We start from the raw sequence: 19,149 nt of genomic DNA on the forward strand, positions 1-19,149 counted from the left end.
ATCACAGTTCTTACTAGTCAAAAGAGCATCAAATGGAGCTGTTTGGGTGATTTACTCTTTATTTCTCTGTAAAGCTCTCATCAGCTGGGTTGTTCTCAGGAGTTTTTCTGTATGGGGCTTTCTGCTGAAACACTGAATGCAAACTCTTCTGCTTTTGTAGGCTGTGATCTCACATCATTACTGCTGGTTTATGTTATTTATGTGCCTGAAATCCAAAGGTCTGTGTCATTCCTGAGGCACAAATTTGAAATGTGGAGACTCAAGTATATGAAGTTCTCTTAAACTGTATACTGTTGTCTTAACATTAAGACAGTGTGACCTTTTTTCTTACAGAGTATCTAAAGCATTGCTAGTGAAATGTTGTATGCGGAAATTGATTTTTATCACTTAATTTTTCCCAGGTTTACAATGAGCTGCTGACAGCACTTTGCGTATATCATTTCACTCTTTGTCTTGTAAAGTAATTTTTCTTTCCCTGTTTGTGTGAAGTTGCTCATGCACATCAAAACTGGGGAGAGGAAGAAACAGGGTTAAAAAAGCACCAGGTGTTTCCAGGAGCAGGAATGTCTCATGCAATCTCTATACTTGTAATTACTAAATTTAGACTTTAATTTGACTTTCTCTTTTTAAATGTATAAGCAAAATACTTGTGATAGTAGGAAAAATAAAAAATACTAGTCTAAATTTTATGCATTCTGTTGTAAGACAATCAGTTAAAATCAGTGCTAATTCCGTTACAATTTTAAAGAAGCTCGTAGTGCACCTTGCACAGTTTCTTTTGTGGCTAATTTGTCTTGGTATTTGTTTGTTTTGGTTATTTAAAGGCTGGCATCTGTCTTTTTGCTTCTTTTAAGACACTACAGGAAAACAGCAAACAATTGTTAAAATCAGTATTTTTGTGCTTGTTGCTATGAAGATGCAGCATCTAGGGAAATTCTCATTTTCCTTTTATATCTGAAAAAAGGTCCTGTAGCATTGTTTATAAAGCTTACTGCATCAGCCCTAAAAAACAAGCCAAGCATTTGCTGTTTGTCAAAATTGTTTTCAAGGCATTTATTGTGTACAGTTGACATTTTTAGTTGTTAGTGTTGAGGTGAACAGTGTATATAATAAAGAAGGGAACAGAGTTTCAGCTGGCTTAACTTGGAGTAAATAAAGGGCTTATCCTACCTTGGCAGTTGACCATAAAAGTATGTTACTGTGCTTGGACCAGTAAGCATGTCTGAAGTTTGATAATGGCTGTAGGATCTGTGTTAAGGTCAGTGAAGTCTGTGAAGTAAAATGCTGTTTATGACGAACCATGTCTCTCCACAGAAAGGGGGAGTTCCAACGTCCAGTCATTTCTTGTGTCACTGGGAAGGGAAATCTGAATCATCTTGGTCACCTGAACTGCCTCAGTTATTCAGTCATGTCAGTTAGTCAACTTTGTTATCAGTAATGCAGCAGGTAGAATATATGGAGTCAAGAAAACATGTACTTACAATGTTATCTGCAGTAACAATCAAGATTGTATTTTTTTTAAGCTTAATTCAGTGCAAATGAACTGTGGACATAACCCAGTTATTTACTGACTTTAGTAACAGTTTGGCTGTAACACGGTGTTTGCATGCAGATTAATTTCTCTTCACTTCCTGGAACAAAATCAGTTCCCTGGCAATGCTATTGCACCCCTGCCATTCTATCCCCAACCTTAAAGAAGCATTTGTTGTCACCAGGCAGTGGGGAGTAGCACAGGTAAGCGTAGCTGCTGCATGGATCTTTGATGGCTTATGGGTAGACATACAAGGTGATGTGCTGGTGTTTCATTTGATGATCACTATGAGCCAGACATGAGGGAGAGATGATTCTGGCATACAGAATAAGTTTGTCTATGGTGTTTGGATCAGAGGTTCTTCTCTGCAGAGAATAAAAAAATATGCACAACAGTTTGGCTTTTTTATTTATTTATTTTTTAGTGAAGTGGAGCACTGTAGATTTAGAAGGGGAAATTAGGACAGGAAAATAGGTCATTTCAGTACAGTGGCTAGAGCCATTTCAGTACAGTGGCTAGAGCAACCCTCAGCTAGGTCAGAAATTAGCTCCTCCAAAATCACAGTGACGTAGCATATGTTCATTTTAATAAATGTAACAAGTTACAAATGACAACTGAAGAAATAATGGTTTGTTCATCTCTGCTTTTGGAAAGATAAAATCCTTCATATATTTCTGACCAAATATAACTTTCCAACTTTTTTATATTCTGACCAATATAACTTTCTGACCAAAATCAAAATGTCATGAAGTTCCCAGATGAAGCCTAGAAAGTGAAATCACTATTAGAAAACTACCTAGAAGAGGGACTCTTTTCAAACAAAAGTAGCTGCAGGCAAGCATGTGTTCTGGATGGAGCAGCTTTTTAAGCCATTCTTTATGATTTCCACCACAGAAAGGGGTGAAAATAACACTGGAGTTTAACAATAGCGTATCTACTTGTGACCTGAGTTGATGCCTGTTTTGAATTGTCCCATGAATAGCACTTGCCAGACAAAAGATAGGCTTGGTGAAGTTTGTCCCTCTCATGTTTATAGGCAGGTAAGGGGGGGGAAAAACCAATAAAAAAATGAAATAGCACCAGGGCACTAATTATAAAGGGAAGTGTATTTCAGAATCAGCCTTCTAAAAAAAGTAAAACCAGCAAATACTCATTTTATAGGTTCAGAAGCTAGTTCCTGGGATTTTCTGAAGATCTTAATTGTAAGGATCCCCTTTTGGCACATTTAAAATCGGTTTTGAATTAAGCTGATAGAGGATTAAGGTAAGGAGAGTTTGTCACATCTAATGTATGAAAGAAACAACTGGAGTCTGAAAATAGCAGTCTAATGATATTTTGAATAGTAGCACATGAAAGGTTTTACCCAAAGCCCAGTCCTTCTGTTTGAGACCAGGATTTGGGGATGTCCTAGAATTGGGATGGTTTTAGTTAAGTTTAGAAGAGAAAAAGGCAGAATTCTAGATTTAGAAAGTGAAATGTTCTAATGCTTCCTGCAGCCAAATCCAAACTTACTTGTGCTGTTATGTGGAAGGCAATTGCGCCTAGCAATTAATCTTTCTTTAAAATACTCATTATTAGCATAACCTAGCTTCTTTGCTTGCAAAGAGAAGACCTACAGCCATGAGCTGCTAGAAATGTGAATGCAGTACTTTTGAGTGTGTGTGAGGAACATAGAGAAAAAGCTATGACTCTATCCTCTAGTTAGGAAAACAACCTGCCACTGCCAGCCAGTTCTGATGCATCACCACCATCATCTGCACACAAGATGGGAAGCAGTTTCACCATCTGATCTTCTCCCTTGAAAGCATGAAAGGAGTATCAGGCCCTCGCATAAAAATGTAAAGCAACAGTGCTCATGAGTATGTCCCTGTGTGAGCTCTTTATTTTCCAGTAGTCTTCTTGCAAGCAGATGACGCTAAGTGGAATAGGTACCTACTAACTATGAAATAGAAGAAACAAACCTTGTTTGTTACTTGGAGTGTCAGGTGATACCCAGAATTTGAGAGCAAAAGCCTAAAGTCTCATGCTTGTTCTGAACTTACTGCTTTGCTCTTGAGCTATACATCCAGCTCTAGCAGAGTAGCAGACATGTCACACTAAAAATCAGCCTGTTTGTCTTGGTGTGGAGTGCATTTCTGACTTGATGCAAGCTAAGCAATATATAGGCTTATAATTTATTTAAACTTGGCTTCATATTTTATCCCACAGGTTAGCTGCTTATGGAATCTACTGTCAGTGCTTTCTGCTGTCAGTGCCCAAAAATCTGCATTATGGACATTACATGGGCTGACAGTCAGATACTGGTATCTGCAATAACTAATTAATCCCTTAAGCACATAGGAATTTTGTTTCAGTTGAATTTCCCTAAAAGAAAGACAAAGGTGATATGGCATGGTGTCGTGGTTTAAGCCCCGGCTGTAAATTAGAACCACGCAGTCTACTAAGAAGGAGAAAAACTGACTGCTACTGCTGAACCCAGGACACATGGTTTATCTTTCACCGAAGTTTCTTCTCAGAGTCCCAAGACTTGCCTCTTTCTGTTGCCTGGCTTGCCAGCCTGCATTCCCAATTTAGGGTTAGCCCTTTTGAAGCTGTGGTTTTCCATGTTTCTAGTTGATGCTGGTAGAGGCAGCCATCAGTTGAAAATAGGTTGATATGAATCAGCCTGCTATTAACCTTGGTTTGTTCCTTTTTTCTGTATAGTTTACATGGTCAAAGAAAAGAGTGTTCTGCCAGAATGCTGATGCAGTTTCCATTTAGTTATGTACTTTCACATGGGTCAAGAACCCTTGTGCAAGACAGTAAGAGAAGCAAACAATGAGGGCTGAAGGAAGGACACAGCGGAGTTTATGCTGTTCTAGTCTCTCTCTTTTTTTTTTTTTTTTTTTTTTTTTGTTTAAATAAGTGAAGAATCCCAAAATGAGAGAAATTTGCGGTTACTGTGCTTTACAGAAAGTACACTGAATTCCAAGTAAACATAAAGGTAAATCTAAACTTAATTCTGCAGAGAATTTTTAATGTTGGTGGATTTTCAAGTTAAAAATAATTAATTTACTTCCCAGTATAAGCTTGAAAGTGTTTTTGACACTGTTTTGTGTTTCATTTCCACCTTCTATGTATGAGTGAGAGATGTCTGCTCTGGAAGCTGCCAGCCTGTCACTGCAGGAGTGGCTTTTCTTCTGCAAATGTACTGAAACTTGATAGCACAGTTTCCCTAAAGCAGCCCAAGCTATGACAGCTCACAGTATACTTGGTGCTGTGTGCCTTATTGATGCCACTGAAACACAGCATCTGACAAAGGAGTAACTGGGATGCCGTTGAAAAACAAGGCTGCTTCAGCAGTAGCAAACCATTTTAAACAGGAACCTACTTTTTAAAGGCTTCAGTCTTAAATGAATGTGACATAACTCCAAATAAAGTGCTTGTGAAGGCTGCCTTTCCCCAGGAAATATTTCTTCATGCAGTTTGGGTAGAGCAAGAAATCAGTTGTGTTAGGAGCAGACAGATCTGGAGCACTGGTCACCCGTGAGTTAACTGTTTTTCTTTTTTGTAGCCATTCAGTGGGAATGCTGGTGTGGGTGATAATAGATATGAGTGCTATCAGGTATTACAAGCGAAATTATGATAGAAGCAGGCCAGCAGAAGCCACATAGACTTTATGGCACTCTCCTTGTCACCAGCAGGTGAGTTGGTTTCCAGCCTCTATTTGGACAGTAGTGCTAAGAAGCTTTTCTCTGACGTGATTGGCAGAAGTGGGCTTCACATCTCTTTCATCTTACTGCTATATTTGTGCTGGGGCCAAGACTCCACTGCTCATCCCCAGAAGTCTCTGCTGTCTGAATTCATGCAGTATTTCTAAGCATCTTGATGTCTGCCTGGAATGTCATCTCCATCTCTGAACCAAAGGACAGGAAGGTCACAGGTCTGATGGAACAAGGCAGAAGATCGCTCAAAAGTACAGCGTATACTTGAAACACTGAATAAATCCTTAACTGCAGAAGCTGCTAAACCACGTCTTCCTTTAAATTGCATGCTTGTTTTATTTGACATTCCTTCACAGGTTTGTGCCCTGCACTACCCAAATGCTGTACTCACCTCTGGCTTTGGGGAGTAGAGCACATTGATATTTTTATTCAGGAGTCAGGTTTTTCTCACAGTGCTTCACATCAGGTCTGTTTAATATTATTTTACTGAGCTGGGTGATTTCTGTTATCTTGTTTGCCTTTGAAGAAGATATATTTCTGCATGTTATAGGCGAGCACAGCACTGAAAGGTGTCTGGTGAGAGAGTAGGTCAGTAACATAATTATACTTTCTGCAGATACCTTCTCCAGAACTGGAAGGAGTTTCTGGTTCTGATGCCAGCACCTTGGGGGAATGTCTGGATTTCCAGGATTCCCATTTTATGGGGTGGAGTAAGAACCCTTGGGAATTCCAGAAAATCTCTGGGTTCCTGATGTTTTACGTGACTTTTTGAGAGAAGAGTTATTGTGAATTTCATTATGGAAACAAAATTCCAGTTTAAATGTCACCTACTGCGTGATTCGGACCCTCCCACTGTTGCAGGACTTCAACTGGCAGGTTGTTGCTCTGCTGTCACTCTCTTGTTTAGGTTTGTAGAAAGGCAGTGCTTTTGTACTTTTCCTCTAGTTTATTTTAACTTCTCATCTATACTATTACAGTTACAGTTGTCCCTAGTGGATTTTTCTCTTAATATGGGAATAAGTTGTCCTTTTTTTGTTTTTCCTCTCTGAGGATTAGTATTCCCAAGAAGACCACACTTCTCCTCTGTGCTTCCTCTGTACTTGTTTCATGTTAAAAAACAGGGTTGCTTTGCAGCATCAGCACCACTGTGTGTGCCTGTTCAGTCGGTTGTCCGTATCTGCTCACCGCTTTCAGACGTCTCCCAGACCCTGTAGAAACCATTTTGAGTTTAGGGTCATGAGAAGCAGTTGCTTTAGCACTTCTTTAGTAAATGTTTTTATATGTATTTGATGTATCCGTGCTGATTCTTCTTGCTTGCATCTGATTCTTGAATCTCATCTAAGCTACTCAGCTTTAGTAACGTATAAAAGTGAGTTTGCACACAGGCAGAGCATAAACAAGTGGCTAATTGCTTTTGTAGTCCTTGAAGGGAGGATTGTGTTATTCAGGTTTAAATAAATCATTCAGATGGGTGCCTGCATCATTTGAGCTGCATTTTGCCCTGAGAATTCTTCAGTTAAAGGAGCACCATCAGCTGCTGTTTCAGGAAGGTTTCTTTAAAAAACAAGTCATTTCAGTTGCTGTAACAGCCACTAAATTGTAACATAAATATTATAATTTATATTATATAATTACATAATTTATATTATATTAAATAAACAGATGGTACATAAATCACTTAAATATATTTATAAAAATATTAAAACTCACACAAACAAAACCAAGAAAACCTTGACAAAAACTGTGAATGTGATTATGCACAAAATGCAGTTGAAAGCTGAAATAAATGGGAAGAAAATGAGATAAAGTTATCTGCTCACTGGTAAGAAGGACCAGGGTGCTCCTGTGAGAGAAGCAGCACAAGGGAGAGTAGTCCATACATGCTGTTTGGTGCAGAAGTGGCAGCACATAACCTTGATTTTTATGCATTTGTTCTGTACTATGTTCCTGTCCTGTTTTTTTGTATCCTGTACTTCTCTCATGACTACTAGTTCTCTCTCTGTCTTTGCAGTGTTGCCGGGTGCTGCCATTTCCCCTGACAAGCTACTGGCCTATTTGGGGTCTCTGGAGACTGCATCCCTACGAATCTGGCTGCTATGATTATTTTAGTGCTCGGCACAGATTTCCTGAGAAACAGCGGAATTGTGCCAGCGGATGTGGTTCGTGTGCTGTGCCTCCTCTGGGCCCAGCAGGGAGGCTGGAAGGGCATCAGGGGGCGTCAAAACCAGCAATGCTTGGACCCTGCCCCAGCCCCTAAGTAAGAAAGATCTCCCTTCCTTCATTCCTTCCCCTGATGAGGGGCTGCAGGAGGTGCTGCAGCCCGCAGGGGGGCACGTGGTGCTCATTGCAGGCATAGAAGCTGAGCTGGGGATGACACAACGTTTCCCCAGTCTTTTTGGAAACCTGGGCCAGCCTGGGAGGGAGAGGAGAGTGAGACATCACATTGAGTGAGGAGGATCCGTCTGTGAGTTGAAGGTTTCTCCATGTTGGATTTACTGAATTACATGTTTTGTGAGGGGAGAGAGAATTCAGTATGTTCTCAGCTGGGTAGAGGGTAAGAAACCCTTTGATTACAAATCAGCCCTAATGATTTCTTCTGGAACAGCTCTACAGGTTCAGGGGTTTTTGGATTCGCTAATGTCTTAAGATGAAAGCAAAATGCAGATGTGAAGTGTGTGATATCAAGAAAAAAATACAGTGTCATCTCTGTTAACCCCAGAATCCCACTGTCTTGATAAAACCAAGAAAAACGTTTTTATTGTTAAAATGCAGGTCTGTCCATGCAATGCTCCTGTCTCTTGACACCAGAGAAATTTCTGGTTGTGGAAGTATAGTCTCATCACCAGGCTCTTTCAGAACATCTCTTTGCACCAGTGTTATCCCAAGGGCCTAGATTGTAGGGGCGGAAAGGGACAGATCTAATGCAGGGAGGGCACCCAGCCACTTGCTAAATACCAGACTTTCCCAGTTGGTGCAGTGCTATCTATGACCCTTAAGCAAAGATGGATAAGTCTGAGTCTCCTGTATTTGAACTTCTTTTGGTCATCAACAGAGTAAAAGAGAGATTCTGTGACTTCTTTTAACCTTTTCTTCCACTGACGTGTCTTCTTTATTCCACAACCTATAAATTATCTGCCTGCACATTTCCCTGTAGAGTATCCTTCAGTGTCACAGATCCCATCTATTTTTTCTCAGGTGGTCTTGTTGATGCAAATCTAACTGAATTTAACAGCAGTTGTTCTCAATTGGTTTTTGTTTCAAGGCTGCTACTTCTATTTTGGACCTGCAGAAGGACTGATGTACTTGAAAGCTTATTGATTTTTCTCAGCTAGACTAGTGGGTCTAATAACATAGGTCTGGCTGCAGACCTTATTTTGGTCATATCCTTGGATACATCAACAATACCGTTTTGTTATTTCTTCTGGCGTAACTTATGGCTGTCAGTGTTATGCAAATATCCGAGCAATAACAGTAATGATATGGAGAAAGTTATGTTGGCCTGTCAGCAATGTTCCTAAACCTCATCGGGGGAAAAGAAACAGAAAAATCTCAGGCAGCTGATGCACTGGAAGAGACTGCAATGCAAATGCATCTTAATCATCACTCTGAAGTTGCCATGATATGGTCATTTGTTAATTCTGGGTTGAATCTTTACTTTTTTTATCCCTATGTGTTACTAAATCAGAGAAATTTGACGTTCACAGGGGTGTTTTTCCCTGCTAGTGGAGTTTCAGAGTAGTTTGCAGTTTCCCTGGAGTCCCATAGGGTGAAGGGTGCTGGACAGTACAGAAGCAGACACTTGAGTCTTGTAACACCAACAGTAGCAGTACTGGTGACGAGTGCAGGACATAGACGCAGTCATTAACGTTGAACTGCTAAATGCGACACTTGGACTGAGCTAATTGAGTCTCTGGCAGCCAGCAGCTGTGTGACAGATCCAAGTACCAAAACGTTACCTGTCAGTCTGTATCTGTGTCCCATCAGCAGTTCCAGTACTGGCCTCTTGCTGACTGGGAGAAGATGGTGGATTGTGGCACATGCAGTCCATCAATGCCTCTCCTGCAAATAGGGGATGCATCCTGTGTATGTCTGAAAACAGATGGTCCTGCTCGGTGATGGCTAAGGCTGACAAGTACATTGTTCTCTTGCATCCCTCATGGGAGGGGCAGCAGGGAAGCAAGCATATACTCTTCACTCCCCTTCTTCTCTGGATACTAAGGACACTTTTCTGCAGAAAGCCCTGCTCCTGTGTGGGGTGACATGATTCCTGCCAGGAAAAAATAGCAAGTGGGTAGGTCATCGGGGACACCAGCACAGCTAATTCCGTCCCACAGACCAAATACAGGTTACACACACAGCCTGGGTGTGCTTGCCTGCCTGAATCACATGTTCTGCAGACATTGTCATAACTTCCCCTCTCCAGATCTGTTTAAAGCTCTAAAGTCCCATGAGGCTGGTAAGGACCAGGAATTAACTTTTCCTTAAATATCATAGCACAAACCAAAAGAATGGTGGAAACGTGGAAGCAGCCAACCCTCAGGATTTGCCTTTTTCCCCTCCAAAATCAAAAGATGTGGCTTTTTTTGGAAAAGATGCACTGACAGAATTTGTCCTCATTTTGAACCAGCACAGCTCAGCCAGCACTGAATGGTTCTCTGCAGTTAATCCATGTAATATTATTTGTGGCTCTTTTTGAGAAAGGGCTGGTTTGTCTTAGCTCACAAGCCTTATTTTAGATAATTGGAAGTCCCATTTTTAAGTGCAAATGTGATTTAAAGGTAGTTATTCTTGTCCATGAACATGTTGGGAACTTAAAGCCTTTGAGGTGGCAAAGGAGACCCATTACTGGGCCATTTACCAGTGCCTCAGTAAAGGCATGTTTGAGAGCAACAGGTTCTGGTCTTCTCCATGTGCTGTTCAGACAGGCTCTGTGGGGCTGGATCATCACATGCCCTACATCTGTCACCACTCCAGGGCTGAGCCCACTGGATCCCAAAGCTCACAGTTTGAGGAAGGTATTCCAAACAGAAGCCAGAGTTCAGCAACCCCACTGAACCCCTGCTAAAGGGATTTTTTATTTAAAAAAGAAAGTTAAAGAGGTGAAATAATGCATAGCTAAGACATACTAAAAGGAAACTGAAAGCAAGTCTAATACCTAGATTTTCAATTGTGTGTTTTCTTAAACAATCTTAGTTGCCCAACTATTTCTTACAGCACAGGAAGGGAGAAGGCTGAATCACTTGTTTCTCCGGTTGTCACCTCAGTTACTCGTACAGAGCAGGGTAAATTCCAAGCAGCAAGTGATTGTGTTCAGGCTAAAAGTATTATATTATTTATATTATATATAAACAAAGCTTCCAAGTACTGGTGTTGTGAATTTTCTCCACCACTCCTTTTGGCACAGGTTCTGACCACTGGGTTTGGGATGTGCTGGCCAAGCAGGTAGGGGGGATGCTGGCACGAAAGGTCATTACCACATGTCCTGGGGGTAAATATCTATCAGCCAAAACATGGTATGGGTTAAAGCAGGATTGCTGCTGAAAATGCTGAAGGGAGTGTCAACTCAGTAACCATTTGTGATCTGTGGGATTACAAACTGCTGTGGGTTAGGAGCCCCCTTTGTACAGGGCCTGACACAGTCAGACAAGCCTGCAATGCAGTTAAGTAGTTGAAGCAGTAAAATGGGAACCATATCAACATCTTTCAGACTTCTAGCCAGGGCATTGACCAAGGAGACCATAAAACCCAACTCACTATTGCATCCCAAGGAAGATGCAGTCTCTTCTAGAGAGCATCTGCATGCTAGAAGAATGTTTTAAAATTATATAAATGGTCTCTTAGTTAAAACCTCTGCATGATTTCAGAAGGCAGAGTCCCAAAGGGAAGAATCACCTTCAAATTGAATAATCCCCATTTTAAACGGCATCCTATTGCAATCTATTGTTGAGTAAGAGAGAGAGATAATTCCAACATGTAGAGTCCACTGATGTTTCAAAATTAAATCCAATATATTATGTGAAACACATTTTCTATGAAGTATCTTTATATTTTTATAAGACAACTGATTCCATATTTGAAGACTATATTTGGTCTTGACTGCATCTTTCATTTCTTTAGCAGAGAAACACTAATTCAAGGGTTGCGTTAAAGAAATGCTTTGGGTTGGGGATATTTTTAACTGAAATGCAGACTCTGTGAAGGCTTCCAGGGAAGGGTGCTTTGCCTGAAGAGTGGCACATCAGAAGCCCTGCACAGCTTAAAAACCATGTTTCTTGAAAAGCTTGATCATTACATGAGTTTGTGCCGAATTTCAGTCTGGTGCAACCCAGGTCTGTTTTGTGCCCCTACCTAGTTCAGTTACCAGCATATATGTGAAATGGGTGAAAACATATGTGTGAAAAATCCCCACCTGAACTAATCTCAAAGATTAAGTGGGGAAATTTCCTGAAAACTAGGAACACTTGGTGTCTAAGCAAAATAACAGCATTTTGCTGCATGAGGGCAAGCTGAGAGGGACTCCTGGGAGCTAAACATTAGACATAGTATGAACACAGAGTTGGGCTTTGGGAATTGTGGAACTGAAAACTGGACAAATACCATCAGTCCAGAGTGCAACTCCTCACTCTGCTCTAAATCACAGGTTACAACTTGGCCAGTGGGGCCCTGTCCTACATCACCTGTTTCTCTCCAACACAATTTCAAATGGAGCCTGGGAGACTGTGCCAGCAAGCATAGACTTATCTCAAGCTGGAAGGGACCCCTAAGGATTGAGTTGAACCCAATGGGTGCCTGGCCTTTAGATACCTGAACTTCAGTGAAGTGGATCCCACTGAGCATGAGAGCAAGCTTTGCTTATAGCCACTGCAAGCTGAGGGCACAAACACAAGCAGGCATCCCATACCTGCTGCCTTTTGCCAAGTGCCTCCCGCAGACAATGATGTCACTCTCCAGCAGATGGGCCAGCCAGCCCACAGCCAGCCTTGGTGTCCTCTGCACCTCCTTCCAGATGCGCACCTTGGGAATAAGGCTGAGTTTTAGAGTATACTGAGAAACAGTTTTACATTACACCCAAGTGAATACTCGTAAGTACCTCAGAAAACTGCAGTTCTGAATTTGAAATGGCTTTAGCAGTAGTGGTTCTGTATCAGTAACGACTCACCAGGTCAGGAGTGCTTGGCAGGTTTATTTTCTATAATAACAAAGACTGAAATGGAAAGCGTGCAGCCACAGCATCAATTCTGCTTTTTAATATGACTGTCTTACTGTCTCCTCTAAGTTACTGGAAATACCCACATGACATATTTCCTCTTCCAAAGATCAATACCTGCTACGAAAATAAATGCTGTTCTAGAGAAAGCTGGCATTCAACAGCACTGGATTTCCACTTGCTATTTGCTATTTCCAGTAAAGCGAGATACGTACTGAGACATTTACAACCCCATTACAACTGTGGTTCATATGAAACGTTTACTTCTTTATAGAAAAATCTGTACTATCTGTTAGGTTATTGGTTTCTAATGACAAAATACAGCATTTCATTAGTTAATAATGCTCTTTCATAAGAATACAAGGGTGTCTTTTCTAAACCTTACTAATCCTCCAATCACTCATACTTCATGTGGATTTAACTCTATGTTTAAAGGGAAGGATACACAGTGTTTTAAGTAACATTCTTAAAGAGAAGATGAACTGGAGTGGTGCAATGTGCTGCCCCAGTCATTCTGTGCCATCAGCATGGTTAGAGGCATGGACAGCAAAGTAGGCCATGGGGCAGGAGGAGACTACTTCCAATGAAACTGGACTGGTGAGAAACAAAAAGTTAGCAACTGTTACCTGATCAACTGCTGTGTGGAAAACAGTGCAAGTCAGGAGATGGTGCTGCACTGTACCTTTGCTGTCGAGTTCACATCCACAAGGCATAACACAGGATTCCAGGGACTCTAATCCTGAGTGCTGTACCCACAGTGTCAGACCTCTAGCTCTGGGCTTGGGTTTTGAGGCTTTCATGCATGTACAAACCTGTTCATTTGCTCTGTTTATGCAAAATCCTTGCCAGGTCCCAGGCACTGGAATTGTAAGTGGCATCACACAAGGCACAAGGCGAATATTAAGGTAAGTAGGATGGATCTTGAGAAGCTTACACATTCATTTATGTATTTCAGTCATATGCCTGATTGTAACATCATGCTATGTAAACAAATTTCAGATTTCATATGTAATCATTTCTAGATGTTTTGAAGAAAATACTTCTAAAATGAGATGTTTTCTTGCAAAATTTAGCTATCACCAATAACTGAGAAAAACATTTTATTCTAGCTATCATTTGCATAAATTCTGTACATGCAAAATTGGGACTCCACAGATTTGTTCCTGTATATTTTCTTTGAATTAATTAATGGAATGAATCAACATTTGCTATAGAATTTGGTTAATCTGCCCAAAGTTATATGGTAATATAATCATATTATGGAAATGTATTAAACATAATATGGGAATAAAGATTAGCTAATGATCCAAATTAACTACAGATGCGATTTTTGGGGCAAGAAATATGCAAACAGTCTCTTGCCATTCTTGTGTAATTTTCACTTGAAGAATCATAAGAACTTTGGTAAGACACATTTAGAAAGCACACACATTAACATCACAAAACTAAGATATAAAAGCCATTTATTCAAAAAAATGTGGTGGTGTCAAATCACATACACAAGCCAATATTGAGCTACAAACACAGACCAAACAGTTCTATAAACAAAAATTGGAGTGTTCATATACCATAGTACCTGAAAAAGACCGTTAATAAAAAGGAGTCCATAAGTATTTCATTTCCACTTTTTCTATATGTCTCCTTGCTGAATGTCTTTGCCTAAGTTAGTGTACAATGAGCCAGAGGTAGAGTCCCAAGTAAAGCATCTAATGCCTCAGGGCTCCATTAAAAACCTTTATTCTTCTAAACAAAAGGAAAGCCTAGCCTATAGTTTTCTGTATGACACTGAAGTAAAGCCTCTTTGCTTGAACATATGGCATTTCCAAGCACATTTGGCATTAACCTAGATTGAGACTGTGCTTCGTTGAACCGTCTCAGTTCTCCTCCCCTTCAGATTCCGACTCTAGAAGAGAAGAAAGTAAAACACTTCATGTAGGTTGCACAAGGTCAGTGATGTTACTGATTCTATAAAAATAACAAGATACCCTTCCAAAATCTTCATCACACCTAGTACTTCCTAGTACTAGTACACACCTAGTACTAGTGACAATAGGAAATATTGTCAGACCAAGTAAGCCAGAAAGGAACGCAGTTTCAGAAGACCAAGATCTACTCTGCTAACCCTCTACGGTGGACCTCTTCATTCATAGATCTAACACTAAATTTTAACCAGATCACTCGCATTATTCTAGTCCTCATCTGCAGAGTCATGCAACGTGTATCTGAGCTGAGTTTAATAAGGGATCAGCCTATTTTCTTGCTCTTCTAATCTCTGAGCAGGCTGTATTGCTATCATCCAGGAAGCAGTCTTTAAACTGTTTGCTCTGCAAATATCAATCATCATCATACAGCTTATCTAGAAAGGAATACATGGTGTTACGCTACAGCAGGTAGGAAATCTGTACAAACAAAACTTATGATTTCTATAGCATAAAAGTAATTTAAAGGTAGAAACAGGAATAGAATTTAGAAATCAGAACATATATGGTGTTTTTGTCACCTAAAGCTACTCTGCATCATATTGTATTTCTGTCTGTGTTCACCTGGCAGGAAGGGGCTTCCTGCCAACAAATATTACACATTGGATCAGATTGCTCAGAGCAAACATGGTCTGCATGTTCTCACAGCAGCATTTTGTCTTCATGTGTACTGGACTTTGTAATTCAGGACATCTGGCACAGGGGACATGCAGGAAAGGATAAAAATAAAGAGCAGCATTAAGGCATACAAGAAGACAACTAAAAGGGGAAAAAAATGCTCAATTAGCCCAAGATTTGTAGTCCAAAGTCTTGAGTGTGAAAGGAGCTACCATTTTCATACTGCTACCTGCACATGTGAATTGCTGCAAAGTTTTATCTGCTCCTTGGCATTGCAACATATTCCAGCCAAGTTTCTAAAACTAATTACATTAAATAGTTGCAAAGAACACTATTAATTATATCCTTATCTATTACACATGGATTGATCTTCCCAATTAATGTGGAATTCCTTTTCCATGCAAAAAAAGGTAACTTACTTAATTCAGTACAAACCAACGTATTTTCCTATGCAAAACATGAGAAAAGCAGTGTTAGAGACTAAAGAAACTAGTTTCCATCCCCAGTAACCACTGTAAAGCACCAAAACCAGCCTACATAATCTTAGCCTGACCATTCAGCTAAAAGTAATTTCAACTGCAGTGGCACAGGCTTGTGATATGTTCACATTGCCAGTGCAGATGATAATAGCAGAAAAGGCACTGATGCAGAAAGCTGTTCGGTTACATGTGCTAACATCAAGGTGCTTTATGCTGTCATCAGTGCAGTGCTCCTCCCTGCAAGAAGCTTCAAGAATTTATCTACAGACAAGTGGTACCAGATGACTTAAGGACTTCACAAGGTCACCATAAACATTAAAAATCAAGAAGTGTTGTTAGGCTCAGGCATGATTGGAAACAATTTGGAGCATTGGTGCCTGCTGTTTCCTATTCTAAGTCTTTATACTTCATAGGCCTGGTACAACCAAAACCTGAAAAAATACATTTAATCTGTGAACAGACTACCACCGTTCTGTAAATGAACCTGTACCTTCTTCAGCGTTTTGCAGCCACTCCACAAATTTCTTCATCTGGTCAAGAAAAACACTTTTGCCTTTAGCAACATGGGCTTCTTTATACCACTTTAGGATAGCTTCTTCACTCAGGACATCAGCTGAAACACAGAGCAGTGTTTGTAAAAAAAACAATGTAATTTTTTAGAGGTTAGAAGATTTTGAACACAAGAGAAGAAAGATTTATTTTAAAGGCAGCATAACAGAAGTTAGTATGATCCCAGTGGCACAAACTGTATGCGAACTGTATTGGGCTACAACCACAGAATATGATACATATAAGGGATTCCAGATGTGATAAAATGTGCAATATATTAGGCTTGAAATAAAGTCCCAAATATTGTGCTTCTGTAAAAGAGAGTTTATTCATCTGATTTAAATACACCATGTGAGATGGTTGGATTAAAAAATAAACAAATAAATAGACCAGTCTGCACATCTTAGAAGTTATCACAATAAGAAATCCCATGGTTTTTTCTGGCTGCTGGAACACGTAACTGTGCACGGTTGTAGAAATCTGAAGTGACAAATATCTCCTGATTGAACAGTTAAAATCAGCCAGTAGGGGATTTTTGTAATCATTTTACCCTAAAAGTTTTCAGTTGTTTTTAGCTAATAAGTTCTAAGGTCACTATTCAGACCACCCATTTTAAGGGACCAGCTCAGATGAACTGCACAGCTGACATTATTATGTCAAGCACCAAGAACAAAATAGCTGTCAGTGAGGGAATGTGAGGCTGAGTATAATAAACAGCAAGGACACTTTACTGTTTTCAACAGATGCAAATTTAGGTCTAGCAACAGACCTCTAGCCCCAGGAGCAAAGCTCCTGTGATCCAGCCAAACCACATATCTCAGTAACTGATGGCTGTGGAGGCAAAATCTGGATCCACAATGGCATTTTGGCAGTTATGTAATGCAAGAGGCAAGAACAAACAAAAAATGAAATAAAATTTAAAAAATGAAACTATTTGTTCTATAAAAAGACTAAAGACAGCTTTCTACATCTTATCTTCTTTTTGTCTTTGAACAAACTACCCCTCATGCTGTGCAAAATCAGCACACTGATGTCGAGTCCTTCACTGCTTCCTTGAGCTCTTTGGTGCCACCCCACCACCCACTGGGTGTTCACTTGCAGAGGCACCTACCCTGACCATCACCTCCTGCTTCAGCCTAAAGGTTAGAGCAGCTGTGGCAGGGAAGGGAAGGAGGCAAACTGAAATAAATGACACCAAAACTCCAAAGCATCTGATCAAATGAGACAGAGGAGACACATTTCACATATGCTGTTGAATAACTAACACATGGAAGCAGCCAGGGATACGTTTGAACTTAATCAAAACTATCCCAAGACATTTAACAGTAATGGAAAGTCTCCCTGAAAATCTGGAATTTATGTGTTTGACTGGAAATTACCTTGTCTGTAAGGCACTTTTCCAAAATAAAACCTCTTCTGCAGTTTGCTGCAACTAACAGTAAGCTAAAAATGCAGAGAATACAGGACTGCACTGGCTTTAGGCTTGTCCTGGGTTCAGCAGGAGCAGTCAGTTTTTCTCCTTCTTAGTAGCTGGTGCAGCGCTGTGGTTTTGACTTTCAGCCTGGGAATAATACTGATAAAGCTGATGTTTTCAGTTGCTGGTCAGAATGTTTACCCTGACCAAGGACTTTGTGAGTCTCATGCTCTGCCAGGGAGGAGGGAAGCCGGGATGAAGCAGGGACAGGACACCTGACCCAAACTAGCCAAAGAGGTATTCCATACCACAGCACGTCATGCCTGGGGATGTAACAGGGAGTTACCTGGAAGGGCACTCTCTGCTGCTCGGTCGGGCTCGTTTTCGGCGGGTGGTATCATATTCTCTTCCCTTGTTATTTCCCTTATCATTTTTATTGGTGGTAGCAGCAGTGATTTGTGTTATACCTTAGTTACTGGACTGTTCTTATCTCAACCCGTGGGAGTTACATTCTTTCAATTCTCCTCCCCATCCCTCAGGGGGGTGGGATAGGGGGTGGGGGTAGTAGAAACTGTGTGGCTGACTTGCCGACTGGCTTAAACCACGACAAGCCTTTTTTCAGTATATATAAAGTTGCACTTCTGGAATTCTACAAGTGGCACATAAAGCTGTATCTTCCTGAAATCACAACTCACCACAAGGAACTTTTTCTCCAATTCAACAGAAACACTGGAGCTAAGAAAGAGGTTTCAAACACACTGCATTAAATACTTGCCAGTAGTCTTTAGCAGCAGCTCAAAGGCATTATTACAGCATTCAACAAATCAGGATTTTCATTTAGCAAACCTTAAAATAGTTCACATGGATGCTCATGAAACTGTAGTTTAATCCCTGCATGTAAAAAGCTTATGATCACCATAGCCCTGAAGTTCAGGCACATACATCTGCAGAATCATAGAATCAACTAGGCTGGAAAAGACCTTTAAGATCATCAAGTCCAAGCATTATGAATTACTTAGGTTGTGACACATATTATGATCCTTAGAGACAGGCAAAAAAGTCAGGAGAGATTTCAGGGAAACCCTGCAACCCCAGCTCAAGCTGGCTCTTGGGCATTGTGGGGATTTAAGAACACAAAGTTGCTGCTTAGAAGCAGCTGCAGAAGCCCATTGCTACATTACAGCCCATATTATGATGGTGTGCAAGGAATTGCCTCCAGGTAGGCTCATACCTCAGTCCAAGAGTACGAGGATTTCAGTTCAGTTTTTGATTGTGGACTGTGGATCTCAATGGGTTTGTTGCCAAAGAGAAAAGGTGAACTTTTCCCTCCCTCCCCAAACCTGATAATAACAGCATGCAATCTCACTGTGTGCCCGGAAGCTTAAGCCATTCCTAAGTCAGGTGGATGAAAAATTTGCCTGCATAACTCCATAGCAATAAGCCTCCTATGCTAACGGAGAAGAACAAAATGCATTCAAGCTACAAAAAGGACAACTGCAACTCTCCTTTCATTTCTGAGCAATATTATTTGTAATACATTCATGCCTCCAGTGCTTATAAGAGATGGTATTCTCCTGTCAGCAGAGATGCTCAATTAAACAATCATGCAGGACAGGGTGTAGTTAATCATAACTCCAGGTTGCTTTGAAGCAATGAGAACACTGAGGG

The 19,149-nt window shown here is 40.5% G+C and overlaps 1 protein-coding gene across 1 annotated transcript in view; it reads right to left on the reverse strand.

Moving 5' to 3' along the window:
* Positions 1 to 14,036: 14,036 nt before the first annotated feature.
* Positions 14,037 to 19,149, reverse strand: part of BZW2 (basic leucine zipper and W2 domains 2) — a 38,149-nt gene continuing 33,036 nt past the window's right edge. The window contains exons 10-11 of the mRNA XM_080610284.1: positions 16,009 to 16,131; positions 14,037 to 14,345 (exon numbers count right to left, since the gene is read on the reverse strand). Coding sequence (XP_080466410.1) covers positions 14,317 to 14,345; positions 16,009 to 16,131 — 152 coding nt within the window. The 3' untranslated portion in view covers positions 14,037 to 14,316. The remainder of the gene's footprint in view (positions 14,346 to 16,008; positions 16,132 to 19,149) is intronic.

This window comes from Psittacula echo (genome assembly GCF_963264785.1).
Source record: "Psittacula echo genome assembly, chromosome: 2".
NCBI lineage: Eukaryota > Metazoa > Chordata > Aves > Psittaciformes > Psittacidae > Psittacula > Psittacula echo.